Consider the following 20,068-nt stretch of genomic DNA (forward strand, 5'->3'; position numbering starts at 1 on the left):
AAACTAATACCTTTAAACCTGATCGATTTACGAAGTTCATTAATATTATGAATTTGACCCAGTTTGACCTTGTTTTATGTTTGTGCTCTTAAATCAAAATGTACTTGGTTTCATTCAGCCTCATTTACTGCCGTTGGGTCGCATTTTACCCTCATTTGTCAACACAACAAAACACAATTTTTCCAATAATTTATCCCCAACTAAATCGGCGAGTCATAAGAAGCAATGTCTTCCCTCCACTTGTATGACAGAGATACAAATACTACATGTGGCTAGGGCTTGTAAGGTTCATGTAGTGGCATGAGTCGTTGGTAAAAAATATGGCAAAAACAGCCTTGGTTGACGATACAAATATTGAAAGGTAATCAGCCAATGAACTGTCTGGAATTTATGTATGAGTGATATGTATATTTGCCAGCGAAGTTACGTAATGTTACTATGTCAACGGGATCATGTGCTTGAGTAATAAAGCACGATCAAAGCAATCACCACACGAAAGTATATGGCACTCGAAGGCATACCAAAATAGCGTGATCCGGTAACCAAGAGAATTACAGAAACACTTTGATGCTGAATAGTGAGAGCTGATTCATCAATTAAATGGGCTATTCCCTTTAAAATCCATACACCCTGTGGAAGATTTACTACCATCTTAATTCCAGTTGCACCTGCTATTCAATCTAGCTGGACAGTTTTGCTAGTTAAAATTATTAAAATTTATAAAATGCAGTTGAATTTTGCACAATCTCGCAGAAAATTTGGCGATTTCGTCCAATTTCTAACACATTTTCCGTATTTTATTATTGAAAATATTTGGATTTGGGAGTTATTTGTTCTGTTGAATCTTCCACAAGGGGTGTGTATTTTTGAAATGGGACAGCCCAATGCTGGCATGATGGATGGACGGTAGGAAGATACCAAACATGTCACAAAGTAATCTGTGAAATCAACTTGACTGTTTGGTTTTGCTGTATTTTAAGACAAATTTTACATATACAGTTAAGTGACCAAATTTTCCAGCGCTAGTGAATACATTATGCTATGAAGCAAGTAATTTTCGCAGTCCTAAAATTTTCACGGGCGGTAAGGATCCACAAAATGTTCATGCTCATTTACTTTTAGAATAGGGGTTGTGTATATGACGTATCATACCGTAAATATGGCGGACTACTCAAATGCATTAAAAAAAAATCACGATTGCTTGATCTACCACGACAGTTCATCTCACACGCATAACAAATGCACTATGATCAAATTGGATGAATGGACTGCATGCACCATGATTTATGGTGAAGGACACCAGTTCAAATCTTTTGTCTCGGACTTCTAGAAGCAAAAGAATCAATTTTCATATGAAAATTTCATGTTGCAAAAGGTGTTTCTTTCCACATGACCCAAATGAAAAAAGCGCAGTGATTTATAGTATACTTCGAATAGGTACAATGCCTATTATCCGTTCCAGCTATGGTGCCCCGCTGGACAAATTCTATTCACAGTCAGAGGAGGTTTGTGGGTGTGAACGCAATGGAGCATATAAATGTGTAATCAATACAGCATTGATTTGCTAAGAATTGATGGGGGCACTTGTCTCATCAAATCACTCGGATAACTCTTCAAAAGTGACAGAGGTAACATTGAAGTTGGAAGAGGTAATAGATGATGATCCACAGGCCTCAGCACACTTTACAGTGTGCTTATTATAACAAAAATATTTTGCCTTAAATTAGGGCTCAACCGATATGGCATTCGTCTACCGATCCGATATCGATGTTATAATATCGGCCGATATCCGATCCAATTTTTTTTTCAAAGTTTTCGGCGACTTTGAAGAACTACTGGACCTATTCTATTTTGTTAAAACTTTGAAAAAAAAAAAAAGATTTTTTTTAACGATATACGATTCGATACCGATATAGAAAATATCGGGCCGATACGATATCCGATCTGATAATTGGTTGAGCCCTACTTTAAATGATTTCTTCCTGAGAGTGTAGCAAAGTCCTTGTTCACAATAGCTGCCTTTTGGAAATGGTATTTCAACTTTGTATCTGTGTTATAAGAGGTATTAAACTTTGTTCATGCTTCACATGGATATGAACTTGTGAATCTGGAAGCTATTACTATGTAGTAATGCTATTGTGCCATTAAGCAGAGATCAAATAAATTTTCCACCAAAATCAATTATTTAAATTTTTTTTTTATTTGATTCATTCTGGACAATTCAGTGTTTGAAGCCTGTGGTAGGTCTTCTACCGGTTAGGATTTTTTAATGGAAATCACCTTGATTATCTCTTATTTTCACATGATTTATTCAAGATTTTACATCAACAATATTTTGCATGAGTGACAATTGTTTGATTTTTATTTCATCAATGGAATTGCAAACTCTTTGGCATTTTGTTGAGCCACTTTGGTTTACTTAAGCAGATGTTATGTGGTTGGGGAGAATTTTTTTTAATCTGATTTTTTAAAATCTGATTAAATTTTTTTTTTTTTAAATCAGCAACCCTGTATTTCAGGCAGTGACCAAGATTCTTTCCATAGAAAACAAGGATCACTATACTAAGAATCTGTTTGAAGCAAAAATTATGTGGTTTTCATCAACAAGTTCTTCAGTAGAATTCAAACATACACTCGCATGAAGTGAAGCCAGTGACATTCTGGGGTAGAGGCAATTTTTTTTCTTTCTAGGAAGAGGGCAACAATCTGACGACATGTCTAAAATTTGATGATTTTTTGCTCCCAAAATAATCATAATTATGGGTCTCATGTGTTGAGCAAAGTTTATAATGTAGGTCTTATAAGCCTTTAAAGTAAGGATAATCCAAAAAAACATGAAACCTTGAGTGATATAACTGATACATTCTTTATCATTATCTTTATCGTATGCAATTTATAAATCAATCATAAATCAGCCATTGGCACAGAGGACTTTGTTGCATTATGTAATGCATAATATTTATCTGCTTCAGATATCAGTGGCTCGGGAGAGGTACTAAAATGTCACCCAAAAATGCACTAAAATACTGTAAAAATTTGACATTTTTATGATTGCATTTTGTTTTCATGCCTTTTAAGCAAACCATGAAAATAATAATATGCGAATATATTCCTTTGTATAAGTCAGTGTAAGAGTTTAGATGCAAAAAACACAATTTTTAAATTTGAGTTAAGCCACTGACATCTGCCCTATAATACTGGCTTTAAGGTGGAATTACACCCTTGATATATTTAGCATTTTACTCAAAAATAATAACACACTGGTAACAAAAAGTTATGTATATTATAGGGGCAAGGAATCCAGTTTCTACACTGGAGTTTTAGTTACTCAAGACAAGCAGTATGTTATTTATGATAATAAAAGAGGTACCACTAGAACGTACCTCATTTCTTAACATATATAATGAACCACTTGTCTTGAATCACTGAAATTTCAATGAAGTAATTGGTTTTCTTGCACCTATAATATACATAACTTTTGCTACCAGAGTGTAGTTATTTTTTGAGAAAAATGCAAAATTAGTCACAAAATTTATCAGCGGGTTTAGTACCACCTTAAATTGACACCTTACTTTGAAAAATCTGTAATTTTTTGAAAACATGATTAAATGTAGAACATACTTTCTTATTATTTACCTTATATTTGACTAATTATATTTGTCTATATCGCAAATGGAAAAAATTGATATATCGGTTTTTGCATCTGAACTCTTTCATTTTCTCGTACATTTTGGTCTAAAAGCAAACAATCACCATCAGTTAGAAAAAGACACAGAGTCGTCATTGTGTGTATTGGTTTAAACTCTACCAATATGATATTCGCTAATCGCACGGTCACGTCAAAACAAGGTTCTACCCACAAAGTATGTGCTGTGTGTCTGTATGCCTGTCAAACGCATGCTTTAATTACGCATACGCATTGCAAAACCTTCTGGTGCGTTGCTAGAAAAGCACGAGAACCAAAAGTGCGCATTTTGCGCATGCGTTTGCAGGGAGAATTCATTTTGCGCATGCGTTTGCAGGGAGAACCTTGTTTTTGTACCAAGATGGCGGATCTGTGCAAAAGGCGAATACTTAAGAGATGGAATCTGAAATAATACTAAAAATACAAGGATCAAATGGCAAATGTGTCTGTACTATTGGTCACATTGGTGACATTGTCCTCACTGTTTGATTGATTCCAATGAAATAGTACCAAAGAGTACAGACTCAGCCATGTTTGCATGGTGCTCATGGAGGCCAACATAGTGTAACTTATAATGTTATGCACTCCTCAAAATTTGATCCAAAGTGTGTGGTTGTTTGTATTCTACGTGTAACACTTTGTGCCAAAAAATGTCCGCTTAGCAGCGCGCGTTAGCGGATAAATGTATGCTATTTGCTCTCCATGAGTGAGAAACCAACACGGCGTATTTACCATAGAGTTATACACAGGTCAATTTTGAGTTGGTACTCTTTGGATCTAATCTCTATGATTGATTCACTTATGTGCAAAATCAGTCGGAAGTCCGAAATATTGATTTTGAGATATAGCCACACAAAGAAGTGTTTCCATTGTTTCCTATTGTTTTGGAAACTCTTTAACTGCTCACATTTTTTGAACTGGTTGTTCAAATTCAGTGGGGTTTTCTGTAAAATGTAGCTTTGCAAATGTTGTTTACAGTCCTTCAAGAAACTGAAAATTGAGTATGTCCGACTCCAGACTGATTTTGCTTGATCACACCACAAATGATGATTATTTTTACACTATATACAGCCTTGATTTATATGTACATGTTGAACACTTGTAATGTTTTGAATATGAATTCTATGTTTTGGAATGTGTATGGCACTTGTGACCAATGGGCTATTCCAGTTGTTACCCCCCACCCCCCTTTGGAAGATATGATGCTAATCTTCCACATAGGGAGTGTGAATTTCAATTTGGGTTACCTGAATGGGTGACTACACCCCCTGTGTGGGAGATAAAGGTCATGTCTTCTATAGGGGATGCTTGGTATGGATTTCAGCTGGACTAGACCATTTCCCATGAAGCAAGGAGCATGGTGAAAATATTCAGATTTGAAATTTTGTATCAGTAAAAAGAACATTTTTCAGGTTAACCCCATGGACAATACTGTCTGCCTTACAATGTTCCTGATTGGTTGATTACATGATATAATCATCTGAGTAACCAATCAAAATAGATCTTATAGATCTATTAGCATTTCTAAGCTTAATCCCTTTCAGTGCTGACTATTTTAACATATCTCTGATTGGCTAAATACATGATATTGGCCTCTTTGTAACCAATCAAAATTGTTCTTAGAGGCTAATATTAGAAATTTGCTGTTAATGCCCATGGGGTTAACTTAGATAATAGAATCATGATTATCAGCAGTTGAATATGTGTGTTAATATTATAGGGGGAGGGTGAAAGGCAATGTTATAAAATGGGCTTTAAACCAGTTTTAGAATGACATAAATTGGGGATGCATGTGAAAAGTTGACTATAGCACAACAATATGAGACTATTAACTATAGTTAATAAATTTAGCCCTACTAGATAGGACTCTTCTGGTATCCGAAAATGAGTATCACCCAAACACCACTCCGCCCATGAAGGTAGAGTGATTCACAGTTTTTGGAGGCCATAGTATAAGGGACCTGTCTTGTAATGCTAAGTGACATTTTCTTTGTTGGTGCATTTTGCGTCATTTGGGCACAAACGTTCCTAGGATGTATATTCTTATTTTGACTCCTAATACTTGTCATACCGCAAAGAGTCGCCTAATTGCGCAAACGGGCTGCCTTGACATAACTGGAATGTTAGGCACAAGCTGAAAATGCCCTCCTGTAAAGGCACAGATCCTTAATTTTTGTTGGGAGCTCTCTATTTGTACGTGTAATGTACTATAAGGCAAAAGAACACATGTGCGCCATTAGGTGACTATTTTGTGCCAACTTGTCGCCAACTAGAAAACTGAAGTCCTGTTACTGTGTAAACTTTGAACCATCTAATCTGTAACTTGTAGAGTTTATGAGAAGCAACATATTCAAGGTAGAAGAGACCAAATTTAACTTTTGCAAGCAACAACAACAATGAAACTTAAGACTGAAGTGATTTTTCACTCATTTTAAACTTTAATGGCTTAAGCTAAGCTATGCATGCATGTTCCTGGTTTTGTGGTTATAATACAGTTGTGACCCAGAGAAGATATGTTACACTTCCCACAATGCATTTCTTTCCTATGCTGATATGATCAACACTTGTTGCATTGAATAGTAAATCAATACAGGGAAGAAATGCATTATGGGAAGTGTAAGATGTCTTCTCTGGTTGTGACCCATCAAGCAAAAGGAGAACAATGGGCTATTCCAGTTGAAATCCACACACCCCATATGGAAGACATGATCTTAATGTTCCACACAGGGGGTGTGAATATCAAAAGGGATTGCATTACCCAAACAGGTGGCTAAAGCTATGAGCCATTCAAAACATACATCATATAAACAAAAGTCCTTTCATGAGGGGGAGAGGGTAAAAAATTCTGATTAGGTTTGTATTTAAAAAAATCTGTGAAACGAAATTGTTGAAGTTGCAACATATCACACTTATGTTTCTTCAGGGAGGGATCAGCCTCTCGTGTTCAGGATGTCATCAAATGTTTGGTTTATTTCATTATTGTTTATATACCTTATGTTTGCTTTTGTATGTCACATTTTAATGGACTTTACATCAAAATCAAACAAATTGAAAATGTTGATCATGATGTAAAAGTCTGAACAAAATACTTTTGCTTGATCGGATCACACTCCCTCAGTTACACAGCTAGACTACTTCTTTATTTGGTACTCATTATGGGACCACCACAGGAACTTGTTGGTAGATATGGATACTTGTAACTACAGAATGCCAAGATCACACTGAAAGAAGATACATAAACGCATCACAAAAAGTTAATACGAAATAATAACTCAAATTCTAAGCATGAAATTTAAAACTGAAAGCAAAATGAAACCCAGTTTGTTCTGCAAATTTCGATACTTCGTTTGTCTTAATAATAGCCTATTGTTTTTGCCATGTTGACTCTTTGACTGAAAAAAATGCAGATTCAGAAGTTGCACTTACACCCATTGCAAATGTTGCTAGAGTGCCTGCTCATCACTGGTCTTCCTTGACCAGTCATGTAGAGAATATAATGGTACACTGGCTTGAATGATTTCAGTGCAACTTTTGAATCTAAATCTTTTTTTTTTTAATTCAAAGTGGCTGCCAAGACAAATAAGGCATCCAAATTTGCAGAACAAAACTGTGTTTCTTTCTGCTATTGCAGTTTTATATACATATATTTTGAGTTATTACTTGTAATGAATGATTTTGCAATTTTGTTTTGGGGTGATTAACATGGATTTCAGGTTCCACATTGATTAACACATACATTTGTAGAGGAGTGTGGCTGTGTTATACAAGGTGGTTAATAATACAATACATAAATGATTGGATGAATTAATAGAATGATTGTATCCTTCTTATCAATCAAATTTGATATTTTGTCTTGTAAATTGTAGCTTGTTACAAGCGGAATTTGTTATATTTTGAATCAAAATTGGGCAAAAAAGTTGTCTGTTTATAAGCTATTCCAGTTGAAATCCATACACCCCCTGTGGAAGACATAAGTTTAATCTGCCATACAGGGGGTGCAGATTTGAAATGGAGTCAACCATCAGGTAACCCCATGTGAAATTCACACTTCCTGTGTGGAAGATTAAGATCTTGTCTTCCACAGGGGGTGTATGGATTTAAACTGGAACAGCACAATATTGTGTAAAATTACTCTTTATTTTGAAGTGTACCAAATATGTGTAACTAATTAATTATTCATGATTTTAACAGTAATAATATATAGCTGAAGCATAATAACTTTGCTTTTAACAAATAAATTTGAACACTTTAAAAGAATTTTTTGGTATTGATACTTTAGTACATTTTCATAATGAACCTATTTATTGGGAAAGAGTTAAATGTATTCGCCTATTGCACGGTCCTGCCGTGATGCAAGGAGAGCCTCAAACTGGCATGACATGCAAGGAAGAATTACATAAATTTACGCAATGTTATATGACTGGTTCAATTCCATTCATGCATTCATGCATGCTGCGAGATCAAGGCTCTCCTTACACATGGCAGAACCATGCAATGGGTGAATAGTGTGAAATTTTGCGGTATTGCTATTTTTTTGTTTTTTGGTCTGTCTCATTTTTGCAGTTTCTAATAGCTACACATTGAACCCAGAATGTGTAAAAAAAACCCTTTTTTAATGTATTTGTGGGTCTGATATTATCTGCAACAGCGTGAAAATGAAAACAACACACAAATTTCCAACTATCAGGCATGAGAATTTTCAATTTAAAACCTGAATTCATTTTTTTTTGGTCAAAATTTCTGCAACTTTATTTAATTTCAGCCTGTTTTTAGTACTTTTCGCCCAATTTCATGTGCATTTTCAGGGTTTTTTAGGAAAGTGCAGTCTCATGCCTGAACTATATTATACACTATTGCTCATCCAATGGAAAACAACAACACTGTACTTTATTCCGCTTACAAATTGGCGAAAAATAAATTGCACTCATAACATTGTGGATTGGTATAGAAAGACTTGCATGTAGTTGGGGGCAGCAGCTACGCTACTTGTGCAATGTGTTACAGTATGTGAATTTACACGAGAGCGAGTTGGCACATGATGCCATAACGCAATCACCCCAAGTCATATATAAATCACTGACCAGGCCAGTGAAACCCATGTGGCATGAAGTCGATGATCTTGTGTGTGGCATGTGAGGGGCCCCATGGTTAATACCCGGGTTACCTAGTGACTTCTTAGTTCATCTTTGTGTGGAAGATGTGACCTTAATCTTCCACACAGGGAGTGTGAATTTGAAGGGACTAAGAACCCTTTGGACTATTGACGTGTAACCTTTACTTCCACATCTGCCTGACTTGAAGGGTTTTTCAAGTGATTTGCCCAAACCAGTTGCAGAACATCCCGAGTCCTAACGCTCATGTTGCCCTCTGAGATAATGAAAAAACCTGCAGGGCAAAAGAACCCATATTCTACATAGAGCATGGGGTCAATCCTGGGGGAACAGGGGGGGGGGGAACCCCCTACCTTTTGGCAAAATTACCCATTTTTTGTTCTTTTCTGCCTCTTTTTAACAATTTTGGCCAGTTGTCCCCCCATATTTCGAGCTGGATTGGCGCTAACTTTGGGTTAGTAGTAACCAAATAATACCAAAATATTATCAAATGGGGAAGGGGGAAGGGTGGATTTTAACTGAAGTAGCCCAATTACTGCTGGCAGCTGTACATTGCCCACCCCTGGTTTAGGTTGCATGAATCAAAAAACCATTAAACAGGTTAATATTGGCATCACTATAATTGGCCATGTCACCAGCTGTCACAAGTTTAACTTCATCTCCCTGCTGTAACATCAAGACCACACTTTGACTTTGCATCTCACGCGCATCAGCAACATCGATACTGATCCAAGCTTTTCTTACTCCATTCACCCGCAAGCTTACATCTGCAATACTTGTCTCCCACTTAGCAAATGAAAAAGTGAAAAAATATAAACCAGTGATGCGGCAGGTGAATATGCCTGTAGTATGATCAAAATCATTACCGATGTCAAGGTCTTCTACGTCAAATGTTATTGTTTGGGAACCAGTCAAATCTCGCTTAAGTTGTGCTGAAAATGCAGATGTCTGAGTCGATGGCGGTGTATAAGATGTTGATGATGTTCCTGCTTCACCCTTTTGACCTTTTACCCCATCTGTTCCAGGTTGACCTCCGACCCCATCTGTTCCAGGTTGACCTCTGGCCCCATCTATTCCAGGTTGACCTTTGACCCCTGATAACCCAGGGATTCCTACAGGGCCCATCTTGCCTGGAGATCCCAAGAGACCTACAGAAATGAATATGAAAGAAACTTGATTTCAGTGTTGATGGGATGTGCATCAAAAACAAAACAAATCTGCACATATTTACAATTATGAAATTATTTTGTCCAACTACTCCACCTAACACTCAACAAAGACAAGCAGGTCAAAAATATCTCCTTGTTTTATAAAATGTTAAAAGAAAAACAAAATATACAGTATTTACTCAAGTGCTGTTGATACTGCATCCCACCACCAATATTGACCCCACTCATCAGTTCCCTATTTGGTCTCACCCTGGGTGTTACTAGTAAAAAGTAGTATATTAAAGACTTAGAGGGGGCCAGTTGATGTTGGGATACAGTCATACACTTTTTTGTGTTTGTCACAAAATAAATTAAAAAAACACCTGCATTTTGCATGATTTTTTGGGTGTTCTTGTTTGAGAAATCACTGATTGTCCCTTTAATATTGCATACAACAGGTTGTTGACAAGAATCCACATCGCCAGTGAGGTTTTGCCAAAAGAATTTCCAGAAATTAGTCTGATGGTGCAACACCCATATTTTTTTATGTGGGGTAAAGATTGCATGGTTCATAATTGATTAATTCCTGTAACAAGTATTTTGCAATGTTCATACTACCAGTGAGGTTTTGCCAAAAGAATTCCCCAGAAATCAGGACATATAATAGTGCAACATACATGCACAGGTGAGCTTTGTCTAATATTCTTGTTGCAGATTTACCATTGCTAAGTTTGTTTTACAGTGTGTCTCATCTCATGTTGAATTATTTTGCAGTGGCAGATTCTCACCCTCACTGATGGTGTTCAAGTGTCCAATTCATGCACCTACCTGGTTCTCCAACTGGACCAATATCTCCTTTTTGACCTTGATCACCTTTTGAACCTGGTAACCCTTGACCTTGTTCACCTTTTAAACCTTGACCTGGTTGACCTGGCTGACCTGGTACACCAGGGATGCCTGGGTCACCGGCAGGGCCGGTGAGACCTGTTTGAAAGAAGAAATGAAGATTAGGACAGGATAAGACCATCACATTGAGTTAATGTTACAGTTCAATTAGTAACAATGTCTTCAGTAAGTAACACATTGCTTTTAATAACCAATACACTCCCTCCTTCATTAAGTAATTGTTACTTTCTAAAGCAACAACACATTCACTTCAGTAGCGATGTATTACTTCCAGTAAGCAATGTATTGTCTCCAGTAAGCAATGTGTTGCTTCCAATACATTGCCTTCAGTTAGCAATGTGTAAATTTCAATTACTTTCAGTAAACAACACATCACTTTCAATAAGCAACACATTGCCTTCAGTAAGCAATGTGTTGTTTGCAATAACCAATGCATTGCCTTCAGTAGGCAATGCATTACTTTTAATAAGCAACACATTACCTTCAGTAGGCAATGTCTTACTATTAACAAGCAACACATTGCCTTCAGTAAGCAATGCATTACTTTCCAAAAGCAACACACTGCCTTCAGTAGGCAATGCGTTATTTTCTATAAGCAACATATTGCCTTCAGTAATCAATGCATTACTTTTGATTAACAATGTATTGTCTCCAGTACGCCATGTGTTGCTTCCAATGCATTGCCTTCAGTTAGCAATGTGTTACTTTCTATTAGCAATACATTGTATTCAGTTAGCAAAGCGTTACTTTCAATAAGCAACACATTGCCTTCAATAAGCAATGCATTACTTTCAACAAGCAACACATTGCCTTCAGTAAGCGATGCGTTACTTCGAATAAACAATGTATTGCCTTCAGTAAGCAATGTGTTGCTTTCAATAACCAGTGCATTGCCTTCAGTAGGCAACACATTACTTTCATTAAACAACACATCACCTTTAGTAAGCAATGTGTTACTTTCAATAACACATTCAGTAAGCGAAGTGTTACTTTCAATAGGTAACACATCGCCTTTAGTAAGCAACATGTTGCTTTCTATAAGCAACACATTGCCTTCAGTAGGCAATGTATTACTTTCAATATAAGCAACACATTGCCTCCAGTAAGCAATGTGTTACTTTCAATAAGCGACACATTTCATTGCATTCTTTACTTTCAATATGCAATACATTGCTTTCAATTTGCAATACATTACAAGCCACACATTGCCTACAGTAGGCAATGTATTACTTTCAATATAAGCAACACATTGCCTTCAGTAAGCGACGTGTTGCTTTCAATAAGCAACACATTGCCTTCTTTACTTTCAATATGCAATACATTGCCTTTAGTTAGCAATGCAGTACTTTCATATGCAATACATTGCCTTTAGTTAGCAATGCATTACTTTCAATAAGCAAAACATTGCCTTGAATTTTACATATTTGCAGCTTAATCTCCTTCAACCTACTGACTACTATATGCGTAAACATCTCTGATTGGTTCAATACATATAGCTCTCCTTGTAACCAATCAAAATAGTTCTTAGAGGCCGATAATTCGGCCGATAGTCCCCATTGGGCATGATGGATTAAAGATAAAAGGCCCCGTGTCACAGGGGAAGTTGCCCAAAGTTGTCAAAATGACCGAAGTTGACCGAAAATGGGGCAAAACTTCTCAAAGTTATCATTTGACTTTGCAAATTTTTGACAATTTTGTGCAACTTTGCATTAACATTGAGTGACTTTGCACAACTTTGAGGATCATTGAGTAACTTTGCACAACTTTAATGCAACTTTGAGGACCTTTTGTGCAACTTTGTACAATTTTGCGCAACTTATGCAAGATTTTACGTAACTTTGAGGACCTTTGTGCAACTTTGCAAAATTTTACATAACTTTGAGGAACTTTGTGCAACTTTGCAAAATGTTTAGACAACTTAATGGAACTTTGTGCAACTTTGCAAAATGTTTAGACAACTTAATGGAACTTTGAACAACTTTGGGGAACTTCCCCTGTGACGCGGGGTCTGATAAAGTGATATCGTTACCTTGTGGGCCTTGTACTCCTGCAGGAATATATACAGGATGATATGGAGGACAGTTGCAGGACTCGGCTTGTTCTTGGGTTGCAGTTTGGCTGGTTCCTGTTGGTGTCACATGACTAGTTACCATGGTGATGAAACCAAGTGTGGTGAGCATCACAATAAGATGTTTTGACATGGTGATGGTTTGGTATCTGTGTGTGAAACGTCAGGTATGAATTTTGTATTATACAGTTCTGTGTCATGTTATTTGAATATCCATGGATATAATTGGCTTATTTGCATTATATTTCAAATGAAATTCTATTATTTCACACTAAACGCAACAGCCAATTATCTCGGTTTTCGGCAGAGGCTTCTAATAACAACCTCAAGGTTATAGACACAGAGGGGTGACCCTGGTAAGGGGGAGGGTGGGGGGGGGGCATGAAGACTGGATGTTTGAATGAATATTTAGATTCCAACCACTTAACCCTCCTCCGTGCATATAATCAGAACCCTCACTAGATGGAGTCACGCATGTCCCCCGCGATGTAATTAACCCCCGGGGGAGGGCAGTCATCTTTTGAAGTGATTGGTGCTTGTCAATAGTCCCTTTCGGAAGTCAAAATACCCGATGGCCTCCTTTTGTTAAAGTCCAACCTGATGACCCCCTTTTGTAGGTTCGGCTACTAAACGACCTCATTTTTTTTGCTAGAATTTTGTCATGCCATAAAATAATATGCAGGACCTTTCAGATTTTCTTATTTCAGCAAATTGTTATTGTAAATTTGACAAATTTGAAAAAAAAAAAAAAAATTCCCAACATTTTATACCTAATTTGTTTACCCCCAATGACCACGAAGCCGGTAGCCACATTCCCGTCACTTCAAAAGGTTGAGTGCCCCCTCTCCCACGGGGACAGTAACTACAAAAGGTTTCTACAGTTGTGGTGTAAAGGCGGAAGATGTCAACCCAGTAAACACACAAATGTTTTAATAAATGTTTTAACGTTTTGGTTAAAACGTTAGACTAACGTTGTAATAACATTAAAAGCTAAATTCCGCGGTGTTTTTGCTCAAAAGGGTAAATCCTGTTTATGATATGTTTTGGAAATCCCTTTAGGCCTATGTCAAGCATGTGTACAGTGTATGCTATGAAAGTAGAGTGCCTCCACTCTCCGGATTTGAGATTTGAGTTTCCCAATTAGGTGTGTGCAGCAAGCAGACAAGGGGGAACATTTTGGCATTGATTTCTATGATGATGATCGCGAAATGGGAATATATACCGAACACATCAACATCGCCTGGTAAATAATTACATTGTATAGCAGGGAGACTAAAATCAATACCCGGGATCGATACATGTGTATGTGCTATGCACGATTTGATATTCAGACGATAAATGTTTGGATGCCGGGATAGAAAATGATGAATATCTCCCGTAATTTAAAGAAGCCGATTTCAAGACTTACATTTGAATGTATGTGTTGAAAGATCATGATAGTCGTTAGCGAGCGTATTGACAAACAACTGTGCGTTTTGAACTCAAAAACTGACAAAAATTCATATGTTATATTTTATATGTGCAGAACAGAACAAACGAGAGCTGCCCTCATTCGTAAACAGTCGGGGTAACGAAACATATCACGTTACAAGCGCAATGCGGACCACTGGTGGAGGCAGTCTAATGCAGATGACGTGCCAGGCTCACTGAGATCTACATAGGTCAGTCACCGGGCTATTGTCAATGGCCTTAGTCGGATATCCCTCGGCCCATTATGCGTCTCAACTATTAAACAGGTCGGAACAAAATGCATGACTATTGAAGAACAAGTGGATTCTATCTACCATCATAGCGATTTCTGGCATGAAGATATCGGGGCGATGACACTGTGCCGTAAAGATGATTCGCCTAATGGCGCTATGGCCTCACTTGACATGAGTGGAATTTAAGGCACAACCAAAAAGGTGTCTTCCCGTAAAATTCCCCTCAGCAAACAAGGGCATTAATTCTTGTTAGAATTTCAGAGGAGGGAGCTCTCTATTTGCACATGAAATTATCCAAAGGCAAAAGAGACCAACTGCACCATTAGGCGAATCTTTACGGTACTTAGCCCTATTAATTAAAATAACTATATACGTACCTGCTATTTTTCCGCTTTACTAGCTTTTATGAGCTCTTTTACTCGAACTGTTTGTGCAAACTTCTAGGCCTACTTGTTGAGTTTTCAGAAAAGGTTGCAATACATCTCAGTTTTCAGTATCATATGGTTTGGCATGAATTTGCTTTTGCCTGTGTGAATCTTTTATTTGTTTGTCATTTTTGAAAAAGAGTAAAAATCCACATTTAGGCGACAAAAACGACCATGTTTTGTTCATTAATGTTCAATACGGCCGTCTGTTTTCAAAATTGCAATTTGGTGGCGTTTTTCAGTCGAAATCAATACTTTTCACAAGAAAAGCTGCTGATTTTACATGCATGCATAATAGCCAAAAAAGATAAAGGAAGCCTATATACATAACATAAAATGCTAAATCTGGGCCTTTTCACACTTTTTCGTTGGGAGGGGGATAGGCCTACATAAGGGGTGGTGCAATAATTATGTGTATGTGTATCCTGGAGTGGTGAATTACGGGGTGGGGGACTTTTTTGACAGGCCTAAGGGAAGGGGCGAGCATTTTTGGCAGGTCGAAGGGGAGGGGGGGGGAGGCTTAGCCTATATGATAAGACAATTTAAGGTGTTAAATTTGGGTTCTCCAAAATCTTGCATGTGTAAAAAAAGGGGAGGCAATTATTTTGCGACATCAAAAAGGGGGGAGGTTTTTTGGCACGTCGAGGTGGGGTTGGCAAAGACTTTTGGGAACGGCCAAAGGGGAGGGGGAGATTTTTGGCAGACCATTTTGAGAATTCACCATCCGGGGTACACATAAATATTGCACCATCCCTAAATATATATATTTATAAGAACAAATGTACCGGAAAACACAGCAAACAAAATTATTCAGTTTTTGTGCCGTAGGCTATGCTAACGGAGACAGGATTGTCTGAATGTTTGAATTTGATACAACACAAGAAACCACTAATACTAGGCCTACTTATATCACTTGGTTCTTTGCCGAGTTTTTCTCACCTTTCCCCTCAACCTTTCCATTGTTGTTAGCTAATGTAATGACAAGGGAAATATATAAAACAACAACTGAAAGTTCAGAAGGCTAAAGTGAAATGATTAGTTTTTATGCATCATCGTATACATTAAAGCAATATTGTAACATGTCCTTTAAAAACTTAGATTTGTATATTACGTAGTCCTACAAGGATAAATCCTATTTCTTTTTCACTGTGTAGTCCTACAAGGGGGTAGTCCAACCGGGCAAATTTGTTTTACTGTGCAGATATAGGCCTACTGTGTTATCGGCAGAATTTAAACGAGAACCAAAAGTGTTGGCAGAAGTCATGTGGACTATCGCAGAATATAGGCCGTAGCGTTCTTGAAAGAAGTTGCATTTTTACCAATTTTTTATGTTCTTGCTAAAAAAAATATTTTAATATTCTTTTTAGTTGTTAAAACAACTTACCATTACCTCAACATGCTCAAACGTCTTATGTAGTTTGCATACCTATTCCGGTTCGACTATGTATATTCCAAAATGCTCGATCTTCGTTATTGGTAAACATTTGACCACATTTCTACTCTATAAAATAGCGAAAATATTGCAAAACTCAACAAGTAGTAAATGAAGTCACATGTTAAATACCGCACATAGTGCAGTTTTGTCCACGGCAAATTCACCGTGACCTTTTCAGCCATAAACCCGCTTAGTGAAGATTAAACCGAAGTATGCAGTACTAAACCATTATAGTAATCGATTGTCCAATGCACATTTCTTACCACGTGATAATATTAATCCAATGAGCGATCGAATTGTCCGCTACGGTCGACTAATCCAATCGATAATGACGCTATTGACATGCACGGGCGGAGCTCCACTGACTGAGTTTTGGGATTTTTCACTGGTTTGCTATCATTTACTCATCAAGGCGCTCCACCGTGCTAATGCTATGGACTATGAAAATAAACCATATTTGATTGACAGAAAGTACTAAATTTGTACCTATTACGGTTTGGTGGTACCCCTCTCCCAAACGCGACCAAGTCAGGGCGGCCCGGTGAAGCAAAATTTGCATTGGATTAACACGGGAGTTTGGATAAGATGGTAGATTTTCTTTCTCATACAAATGCATGCTCCCCCGTTACTAAAGCTTGTACCGGATTACAAATTCAGATATTTTGAAAAGAATAAGTAATTGAAACATAGAGCAAGTACTGAAATCAGAGCTTTTATACTTTTTGCTATATACATACTGCAGTTACTGTCCGTTTTCCTATACACAATACACAGTGCTCTTTCCCATTGACGCGTGACCTTTACAAATAGCCCTATGTTAACAGTATGGGGATATGACTAGTTAACGTCGCTGTGTGAAAAATAACCGGCCAATATTAAAAGTACTCTTCTAAAGTTCTAGAAAATATAGTTTTTTAACATGTCCTAAATTTTTAGCTAATTTAGATGTTTGGAAATATTCGTACTTTGGTGTTTTAGTTAATGTTATAGGTAATAGTACATTGCCTAGTTAACGTCGCTGTGTGAAAAATAACCGGCCAATATTAAAAGTACTCTTCTAAAATTCTAGACAATATAGTTTTGTAACATGTCCTAAATTTTTAGCTAATTTAGGTGTTTGGAGAGGGTCGTACTTTTGTGTTTTAGGAAGGACATGTAAACGACAGATAACACCAAAAATATGAAGAAATTATTTCCAAACCGTGTTAAGTCAAAAATCATTATGTTGCTCATTTTCAAGAATGCTTGCTGGTTTACAAAAAGCACGCCATTGTCTGATTTCGTGAACAAAGCCACACATAACATTGTTTCCTTTCGTTTCCTTTATAATCGGTTACCCAACTGAAGCTATGAATACCAGCTTTATTGCGATATCGCACATGAAAACAGTCACTTGTGCACAACCAGAGAAGATCCGATTTAATCAGTTGAGCTGTTTCAATGAGTGTTATCTTGGTTTAATAGCTTTTAATGGGGTTAAGTCCTGCAAAGGTCGAGATGAATTCTACTGTAGACATGACTGCATCATGAACGCTAACTAGTTCATCTCATATGTCTACAACACAGTGCTACGAGTAGGGTTCAATTGCCTATTGTGAATGCCCCTGTGTTGTGTGCATACATGTAGTTAACAATAACTGCATGATGATAGTTTGTCTTTTTCAGGTCTGACAGAATACAAGCCACTAGGCCCTATGTCTTGTCCGCTTGAAATTCCAATGCTTTTTCGTATCGATTGATTTCAAAGAAAGGATTTGAACCAACGCCCCCGATCGTATTCAAAAGTTTTTGGTCAACCATATCGTTATGAATTCTGATTTACTATGGTGTGAAAAAAAAAGTATTTATGAAAGAGTCCGTCACTTTTGACGGTGCAAAAACGTCAAAATTTGCCCCCCTCAAAACAGGATTCCTTAGCCTTTTAAAACGCTAAAACCCCAGAGCTTCCGGGCACGTTGTCCACTGGACCCCGCCCTGGACCACACCAGCTAAAGGCGGGCCCCTGGGCCCCACCCGTGAGGGGCTTCGCGGCAAGCCGCTCGCAGTGCGGGCTACGCCCGCACCTTACCCTCCTAATCAGATTCCATTCGGGGGAACTGAAGAACCTGGCCCCGCCCACTTTCAATGTGCTGCGCACGCCACTGACTCAATACATTTATTATCATTTATTATAAAATGTTATCTATATTTTGATATATACGAACAGCGGCGTAGCTGGGATTTTTTCCAGGAGGGGCAAGCCCAAGGGCGGGGGCCCAAATCCACAAAATTTCCCTGCACTTGGGGGGGGGGCAAATAGACAATTTTTGCCAGGCTGCCCTCCTCTCCCTCTCTCTCTCTCTTTTTCCTCTTTCTCCTCCTTTTCCACTTTCTCCCTCCTTTTTCCTCTTTTTTCCTTGCACTAGGGGGCGGGGGCCCAAATAGACAATTTTTGCCAGGGGGAAATTGCCCCCCTGCCCCCCGGCAGCTACGCCACTGTCTACGAAATACAATGTGCTACAAGTTTATAGTTCAGCACTGTTTGAACAGGAAAGTCATCTTATAACATTAGTGTAACGTTACATTCTCTTGTGTTTTTGATGTTAAGAATATGAAAAGAACATCAGAAGATTTCAGAGAAGATATCACACACTTCCCATAATGCATTTCTCCAATTTTAATTTCCTGTAATGGTTTGCTATCTAGTGCAATATGGGTCGATAGTGACAAAAAGTAGGGGCCAACCTTAACATGCTTAATGACCAGAGCACATCCAGATCTTGAAAAATGTTTATTTCTTGTTTAACCGGTCTATTTTCAACATGAAAACAAGGGGAATCTGTACAAAGTACTGGGACTGTCATTTGATATAATAAAGTAATCATTATATCATGTTGCAAAGGATTCTGGAAGGGTAAGATATCTTCTCCGAGATGATTGTGTGGATGATTGCATACTAGTGAATTTACATATGAACAACTACTCCTCTGTTGTGATATTAACTTAATTAATTTACACTTCACTTCTGTTAATATTGGCCAATAGTTATTATACTTTTTGTTTTACAAGATTATTATAATACGATATAGATTTTGATGAATTATATCATTATTATTATTACCGTATTCACTCGATAGTTAGCACATGTGCTTCCTATCGAGGGCTTTTGAAAACGTGCAAAAACGAAAAAAAATGAACAGCGCCATCCACAAAAGTGACAAAAGTGTAAAGGGTTTTGAGCAAATCATCGATACACATAGCTATATACGAACAATTAAACCTACGAATTTGTGTGTTAACTACATTAGCGCAGTTGGTAAAGCGACAGACTTTGAATCATCTTAAGAAGAGCGAACTGAGCAGGAGTTCGAGGCTCGTTATAAACTTTTCCGTTGATTAATTTTTATTTTGGGGTTTGAGCTTTTCTTGATAAATTTAATCTTTTTTTGCTTTGTTTTTCATTTTGTTTCTTTATTGTTTCTTATTTGCTTTATTTTGTTTTGTGTTTTCTTTTCTTTTCTTTTTCTTCTTTCTATTCATACTGGGGTCAAGGGCTGTTTATTCAACAATGTAGTTGGGTATGCCCTCAATGTTAAAATGAGGTGGTC

At 37.4% G+C, this 20,068-nt stretch overlaps 1 protein-coding gene across 1 annotated transcript; it reads right to left on the reverse strand.

The window, feature by feature from the left end:
- Positions 1 to 9,219: 9,219 nt before the first annotated feature.
- Positions 9,220 to 15,110, reverse strand: LOC140140878 (uncharacterized). Its single transcript, XM_072162627.1, has 4 exons — positions 14,999 to 15,110; positions 12,880 to 13,067; positions 10,773 to 10,928; positions 9,220 to 9,944 (listed from the first exon to the last, which is right to left on the reverse strand). Exons 2-4 carry the CDS (start codon positions 13,049 to 13,051, stop codon positions 9,364 to 9,366), a joined length of 909 nt encoding a protein of 302 aa, XP_072018728.1. The 5' UTR covers positions 13,052 to 13,067; positions 14,999 to 15,110; the 3' UTR covers positions 9,220 to 9,363.
- Between the last annotated feature and the right edge of the window lie 4,958 nt (positions 15,111 to 20,068).

Source organism: Amphiura filiformis, chromosome 19 (assembly GCF_039555335.1).
Source record: "Amphiura filiformis chromosome 19, Afil_fr2py, whole genome shotgun sequence".
NCBI lineage: Eukaryota > Metazoa > Echinodermata > Ophiuroidea > Amphilepidida > Amphiuridae > Amphiura > Amphiura filiformis.